The 7,847-nt window shown below is 43.2% G+C and overlaps 1 protein-coding gene across 2 annotated transcripts; it reads left to right on the plus strand.

Annotated features, from left to right (window-relative positions):
* Window positions 1-470: 470 nt before the first annotated feature.
* Window positions 471-7,680, plus strand: idh3b (isocitrate dehydrogenase (NAD(+)) 3 non-catalytic subunit beta). 2 transcript variants are annotated; one of them, XM_076753422.1, is made up of 11 exons: window positions 471-527; window positions 1,910-2,083; window positions 2,214-2,334; window positions 2,433-2,493; window positions 2,580-2,712; window positions 3,276-3,409; window positions 3,542-3,644; window positions 3,752-3,898; window positions 4,065-4,159; window positions 4,293-4,353; window positions 7,180-7,680. In XM_076753422.1, the coding sequence occupies exons 1-11, from the start codon at window positions 483-485 to the stop codon at window positions 7,255-7,257; spliced, it is 1,152 nt and encodes a 383-aa protein (XP_076609537.1). In that variant the 5' UTR covers window positions 471-482; the 3' UTR covers window positions 7,258-7,680. The 2 variants fall into 2 exon arrangements, with proteins under 2 accessions (XP_076609537.1, XP_076609527.1); XM_076753412.1 differs by lacking the exon at window positions 7,180-7,680 and adding an exon at window positions 5,351-6,842.
* The last annotated feature ends 167 nt before the right edge of the window (window positions 7,681-7,847 follow it).

A 7,847-nucleotide genomic window follows, 5' to 3' on the forward strand; every position in this document is an offset into this window, starting at 1 on the left:
CTGTCACAATGAATGGATGAAACCCTGAAGATGTGATGTCTCTGTATTATCTATTGATAGCATTTTTATTCCTTAGGTGTAACGTACGTAGCCAGATTTGCATATTGTGGCTTCAAACTTTGCTTTTTGTTTATTACACCCAAGGAAATGAGTCCCCTTTGTGTGGGGGCATTCCCCACCACTCTTTATTGTCTAAGAACTCTGTTTTTTTTTTTTCTTTTAGTTTTATTCCCAGACAATAGGCAACATGTTTCACTGACTATGTGGAACCTACCATCTGCTCTGCCGAGGTGTCCTGGAGCAAGACACTTCCTTGCAGCTGAAGTTACATGCCATACAATAACCGATCTGTCAACTTGGGGGCACTGTAACAAAGCAGTTACTCTTCTTCGTCTTCTTCTTCTTCTTCCTCTATTGTCCCATAGGTAGCTCTCTACCACTGCTGCACCACCGAAGAAGAGTTCAGTCGCTGCATACCCGTGATGATGGCGGCCGTCATGAGAGGGAGCTTGGTAACATTGGTCAAGGTGAGTGCACAGATGATGTTTATAAGTTTAATTTACAGGAAACAAGTTGCCGTGGTTGAAGTTGATTTTTTAGTAAAACGAAGCACTACGTTTTCATGAACTGTTAAAGAAAGAGGCAGGCGCACTGGTTCGTGACATCTGTGCCTTGTTGCTAACCACGAGCCTCCGTCGTGAACGCTTCGTTGGAGTAGCCCCCGTCGGCTTCAGGAAAAAGTGACAGATGCAGTGCTTTGGTGGCTCCGTCTGCTCTTGTCAGCTGCTCAACCAGAGACAGAAAATCTCGGTCGTCAGTCGATACACGTCAAACTAGTCAATGGCCATACAGTCAACGGTTGTTTCTCGGGTATATGAGGGAGTGTGCTACGGTTAAAGCAGCTAGCTGACTCAGTTAACCCTGTCATGGTCACCTCCATCAGTTAATTCTTCTACACACACACCAGCGCGCGCGCGCGCGCACGCACGCACGCACTGTGTAACAGCAGCATATAACTTAGTGGGCTAACCACAAGCTAACTGTCTTAGAGAGACCACAGCAGATTAGTCTGCGTGCCTCGTCACCTCAGATATCAACGTTTTGCCTCTGCTTTGATGACTTTGTGTTAGTCGTCGATCAGCTCCATCTTGCTCACTTGGCAGATTCTTGAATGTCAGTGGGAGTCAAGAGATGTGCAGTTTTCGGAGATGATATATAATTTATTCCCTGTAGCTTCCATTTTGCCAGCAGGTCAGTGGCTGATGATCATCCAGGATCCTCTTGAAAAGTGTCTACAGAAATAAAAAGTCTCCTCTCTACCCGCCTCAACATGATCTAAGTCAGTGGCAACCACTGTGACAAGCAGTGAGCAGTATGGATAACATCTGAGGGGTCATGGGATGATTAAAGCAACAAAACAGAAGAAAAAACATTTTTCTACATGCTACAAAATGAAGAGCTGCAACCTACTTATTTTCATTATCAATTCATCTGCTAACTATATATTTAACTGAATGAACAGAGAAATGCAAAATTGACTGAAACAGCAAACGACTACTGTTGATCGAATAATTGGTTTAATTCACTAATAGTTTAAGCCATACACAAAATTTTGTTCTGTTTTCCCTGTATTTTCCCTAGTTCCTGCTTTTTTCTCATGAATCTTCAGGCCTCTAAAATTGAATAGAAAGGTGGGAAAATCCTTGGAATCGCTCACATCTCATAGACATATATAAACTGTGACGAGGGGTCATAAGTAGACACAGCTTTGTTTCAAGGGTCACAAGCAAAAAAAAGTTGTGAATCATCATTGTACCCAAATATTTTAAAGGGATGGCCACTACCATGTGGCAAAACATGGCATACTGTGTTGTGCTTGTTGTGACTGTGTCTTCTTTCCCGTCCTCAGGGCCTGAGCGGCCCCCGATGGCAGCAGCTGGCCTCTCGACCACTGAGCATGTCTGCTGGTCTCTGCAGCCCAGAAGCCCCGCCGGCTCGTGCTGATGCTACCTTCAAGGTCACCATGGTGCCAGGGGATGGAGTGGGACCTGAACTGATGACTGCTGTCAAGGAAGTGTTCAAGGTATGTTTTACATTGACCAAGTTGGAGTTAGCACTGCCTTTTGTCTTAGGAAACATATGGTGCACCATAGCTATGAGTAGAAGAAAAGGACATAGATCTTAAAGTTGACTTCTTTTTGTCTTGTCTCCAGGCAGGAGATGTCCCAGTAGAATTTGAGGAGTTTCACCTGAGCGAGGTGCAGAACATGGCCAGTGAGGAGAAGCTGGAGCAAGTGTTAAATTCCATGAAGAACAACAAAGTGGCCATGAAAGGTAGCATCACTCATTGTCTCCTCTAATATTATTTGAAAGCGTGCAAGAGAATGGAACAGACCTAATGTAACGTGTTTGTGATGCTTTTTGTTATCCAGGAAAGATTCACACACCCATGGAGTTCAAAGGGGAGCTGGCTTCATATGAGATGAGACTGAGGTAAGACCAGGAAAAACAAGTTGTGTATTTTTAAGTATGTTTTTTATTTTTTTTCTTGAATAACTGTCTCCCCATCCACTCCCCAGGCGTAAACTGGACCTGTTTGCTAATGTGGTTCATGTGAACAGCCTGCCAGGCTACAGCACTCGCCACAACAACCTGGACCTGGTCATCATCCGTGAGCAGACCGAGGGGGAGTACAGCTCCCTGGAGCACGAGGTAAACAACACTCCTCACTGCACTCGTAGCGGATGGGCAGTGGTTTCAAAACCACATGAAAAGGGAATGAGTTTTTTCTTTGAAGAGGGAGGTTTCCCTTGAACACGCAGGGATTTGGCTTGCATTAAACTGGGTATCAAAACAGATGAATCACTGACAGAGGTGCCGAAATGGTACAATGTGTTCGTGTGTCTTTAATTCAGGTTTGCTTTTGAACTACTTCTCACTCATTGAGAGGATTAAGTATTCACTGCTCCTCATTGTTTAGCTGTCCTCTAGACTCAGTTTATTGTGGCAGTGTGACCACTCACACTTCGTCTTCACTGGCCACCTAATGGACTTAAAGCCTAAAGAGACACTTTGCAGTGATATACATAAAGCATGTGTGAATACCAGCTGCTACATTCTAGATGTCTTTATTCATTAAGGCTAAAGTCAAACTGTTCCATCAGATGGACGACTAACTGTAGATGTAATATGTCTTCATTCTCTTGCAGTGTGGATTAGTCAATGCGTAAACAACGGCTGTATTAAAATGTATGTACCCTGTTCTTGCTCTGTAGAGTGTGACAGGTGTGATCGAATGTTTGAAGATCATCACCAGAGAGAAGTCACGGCGCATCGCCAAGTTTGCCTTTGATTACGCCACCAAGAAGGGGCGAAGCAAGGTCACCGCTGTTCACAAGGCCAACATCATGTGAGGAACCAGAAAAGCTCCCCCTTTCCTTTTTTTACCTTGTGTTTCAGAATGATATTTTTTAATCTCAAAATTGAGATAATTTGAGTCATGCTGCGCATTACAGTTACAGCATCGATTGTCTTATTACAGGAAATTAGGTGATGGCCTGTTTCTGCAGAGCTGTGCAGAGGTGGCACAGCTGTACCCCAAAATCAAATATGAGAACATAATCATCGATAACTGCTGCATGCAGGTAGTTACAGCTTCGCTCTCTCTGCTGCTTCATTTATAAATGGTTTTTTATTTAGGTTTTAGGTTCACTTTTTCATTTCTTGTTCTTTCTGTGTTACTTGGCTGCAGCTGGTCCAGAACCCATACCAGTTTGACGTGTTGGTGATGCCCAACCTCTATGGTAACATTATTGATAACCTGGCCGCGGGGCTAGTTGGTGGAGCAGGAGTTGTTCCTGGGGAAAGCTACAGTGCAGAGTATGCTGTGTTTGAAACCGTGAGTGTCCACTGACCTTTCCCACTGTCTCACTTGTTTTACATCTGTTTATCCAGCCAGTTGTTCTCTGGTTTTATTCTGACTCAACCGTTTCGAGTTAGCGTTTCATACTTGAGTGTATCGCATAAAATGTTAACAGCTTGATCTGCTGTCTCTTCTCTTTCAGGGTGCACGCCACCCCTTTGCCCAGGCTGTGGGAAGGAACATTGCCAACCCCACAGCCATGCTGCTCAGTGCTGCTAACATGCTCAAGCACCTCAAGTGAGTCACCTCCTCTACTGCAACCTCCCACCCCCCCAACCCTTAGAAAACAGCCTTATGTGCCCGTTTGTGCATGTTTACATGTGTACAAAACAGTTCTGGCTATCTCTTAATTGTCACTATTGTGTTGCAGCCTGGAATATCACTCCCACATGGTGTCAGATGCTGTCAAGAAGGTCATCAAACAGGGCAAGGTAAGTGTTTGTGTGATACTTCTACAGACTGTACGCCTGCTGGTGCACTCAGGCTGTGCATGTGGAGATGCCTGCCATGGCCTGAACATGTCAGACAACACTAACAGCATTCACACCAAGAGGGAATTTTTCCTGTTAATACAAGCAGAGCAACACAAAGACGGGTGGTTCTGCGTCAGAGACGTGAAGCCAACACGTTTTATAGCTTGTGTGTCTAAATAAAAGTGCCGCTCTTCAGTTTTGTGGTCCGTAATGGTAGTTTCATGTGTGCAGTGTCCAAATGCTGCAGACACTGAAGAAAATGAATTATTCATATTGACTGAACCCTGACCAGCTGAAGAGCTTTTTCACATAAATCAGTCAGATGCTTGCGATGACACCAACATGTTCAGTGTAATGTTAGCAGCTGCTGACTCACAAATGCCTTCATCTAACAACCTGCAAACGAAGCTTCAGTGTGTTAGAGAGCCTTTGATTACTTCTCTTGCATCTCTCTTCCTCGCTCACCTTTGTCCCTATAAACATGCAAACTATATGCTTATGTTTCCAGCACGACCAAACGTTTTTCTTTTTAAACTGGTTTGGACTAACTGCCTTTTGCACCTGCTCCACGTTGACGCTAACCTACACCGATACAAACACGAGCATGCAGTCGCTCGGCCTTAATCCCTCAGATAAAATACCCCATCAGTTCAGCTCTGAAAATGATGCATTTCAACAACAACAGCTTCAGGACAGGCTTTGTTTTGTTTTTGTTTTTCAGCCCAAGCTGTTCTTTCAGCTCGGGTTGCATTGTGTTTGAAGCCGCTGTGTGAGTGTGAGGAGTTCTCATTTTTAGGGAATGCCTGTCAGTTGAAAGCAGAACTTGCCTGCTCGTTGTCTGAAGTGCCTTTCCTCTCCCTCTCCCCTTTTTCCTTAATTCCCTCCTCTCCTTGAACCCCCTTTATCCTGTGTGTCTGTGTGTTTGTGTGCGTGTGTGTGCGCGTGCACGTCCCAGGTACGGACGCGAGACCTTGGCGGGTACTCTACCACTGGCGACTTTGTGCGTGCTGTTGTGGAAAACCTGCGTCACCGACCTGTTTACTAAGATGTTTCATCGCACTGCTCACTGACATTTCTTTAAATGTGGACCTTGTTCTTAACATGAACTGGACGCATGTTAAGACCCCCTCCCCCTCTCACTTCCAAAGGACAGCAACACCATCAGCTGCATCCTCATGTGAATGGTTCATACCCACAGTGCTGTTGTACATTACTAAAAATGTGCAGCTCCTCAGGCTCCCTCTTGAGGATTTACATCATAGATCTGTCAGCCTGACATCATTTCTCATAGTTCCTGTCCACCATCATCATCATCATCATCTCTTTCTCTATTTCATTCTGTCATTCTGTAGTCATTCTGCTTGTTGCATAATTGTGCAAGTGTTACAGCCATGTTGGCCATACAGGCTACCTCTGTGCTCTCACACACTGTTAAAAACTGTCTTTGAAGCAGTCAGACTGACTTTATCAACAGTTTATATCAGCTGCTCTGCTTTCGCGTCACACTGCACCATTTTTTTTTCCTCATTTTCTGATAATCTCATCACTCATAAATGAAACATCTAAAGACTGACTGTGACTCAACATACAGTATGATGACACCCACCACAACCTCTCTGCCCTGCACATTTTTTAATGTTTTTAATAAACCTCTGCTCTGCTGCTGCAGTTCTGTAAGCTGCAGAAAAACCTGAAATTGTTGTTGTGAGTAACTGCATGGCAAAGGCAAACCCATCCTAATGCAAAATTCACATTTCTTACTGTGATATTAATAGGGCTGTTAATATTTTAACATTTCTGCCAAAACAAAAATTAAGAAAACCAAACATAAGTACCTTCAGGTTATTGCTCCGACTGTGGAACAAGATGAGAATTTTGATAATAACTCGACAGTTTAACAGCCAAAGAAAATCTCTCTCTGTGTCCATAAAACTGGTCCTCTACTCTCCGTTAGTGGAGCAGTGCACAGCGTCTACACTCGGTTGAACTATGAATCGGTGTATTATAGATTATGTGTTTGTCTTGTGGTCAACAAGTGAACTGTGTAAAATCATTTGCATATTTAAACAGAATTTCCAAGAGCTGAAATAAACAAGCTTTGTGTGCGCTGTGGCTGTTCATGCCACTGATGCTGTAAACATGTTAAACACTGCTCTGTCTCATTTAATGCGTCACTGTGCTGCAGTTTAAGAGGCTTCACAAGTACTCAGATGTTGACCACAGATAATGAAAGATAAAGTAATGTATTGGTAACTATATTCTTGTCTTGACCTTTGGAGAGCAATCACATTTTTCAGACTTTCTAGAGTATGTAACCACCACCAGTGTAAACCATGTCATGACCTTTTTTCTTTTTGTTTATCAGATCCTTTGATTTCGTGCTTACATACTAAAGCTTGTCACGAGTGTGATGTAATATTGAATAAAATAACATTCTGTCTTCTCTTAATCTGCACTGTTGGACTTTAAATGATGCATTTATGGTTTAATACCACTTAATTATATGTCTAGAGGCAATGTGCTCTCTTATGTTGATAACATTCAATCCGTATCTGGCTTTTAATTCTCAACCTCAAGTAATGCTAAAAAGAAAAATCTGAGAAAATACAGATGAGAACATAGCTTAGGGAATGCTGTCTAAATCTACATGTCACTGATCACACCTTGTATTTCTGTGAGTGCAGTCCTTAAAGGCTCTCTAACATGCAGGCGGTGGTACTGTATGTGGACATGTGTTGCTGCAGCTGTGCATATAGTAACAAACTGTCCTCATGTTTGCAACAGGTGCGCACTGGAGACCTGGGGGGCTATGCCACAAGTGACGAGTTCACCCGGGCCGTTATTGCTAACCTGGCAGTCTGAGCATTGTGTTTGCAAATCTGTCAGCTGCTAAGACGCACACACACGCTTTTTTATTTACCTGCCGTTAAATTGACTGACTGTACGCATACAGCATATCAACAGTTCACACACATTTTCCAGCTTGAACACAGTGAACTACATTAACTGTGACATGTAAGGGAAGAAGACGTGTGTTGAACATGCAGTCTTAAATCAGCACAAAACATGTTTCCATGCCGGCACACTGGTACAAACCAGCCATGAGCATTCTGATCTGTGGAAGGATCCTGACATTTCTACTTGATGGTTTTATGTCTGGACATTAACCCATAGTCAAAGCAAGATGTATGTATACATTCATATTATTTATTAACTTTTAGCTTTATTGCTTCTTCATTTATGAGACATGAATAATAAATGAGATATGACATCTTGTGTGTAAAATCTTTGAATCCTTGTGTGACTGTTAATCGAAGGTTGTTGCAGCATTTAGTGCTGTGAAAAGTTCATCATGGCTGCATACATCACCTCACAGCATGAGGGACATACAGTGTGCAGCCCAGGTGACTGGAGAATCTACAAAACGTGAAAATAAGGTGCATGCTGGTATA

Source organism: Chaetodon auriga, chromosome 2 (assembly GCF_051107435.1).
Source record: "Chaetodon auriga isolate fChaAug3 chromosome 2, fChaAug3.hap1, whole genome shotgun sequence".
Taxonomy (NCBI): Eukaryota; Metazoa; Chordata; class Actinopteri; order Chaetodontiformes; family Chaetodontidae; genus Chaetodon; species Chaetodon auriga.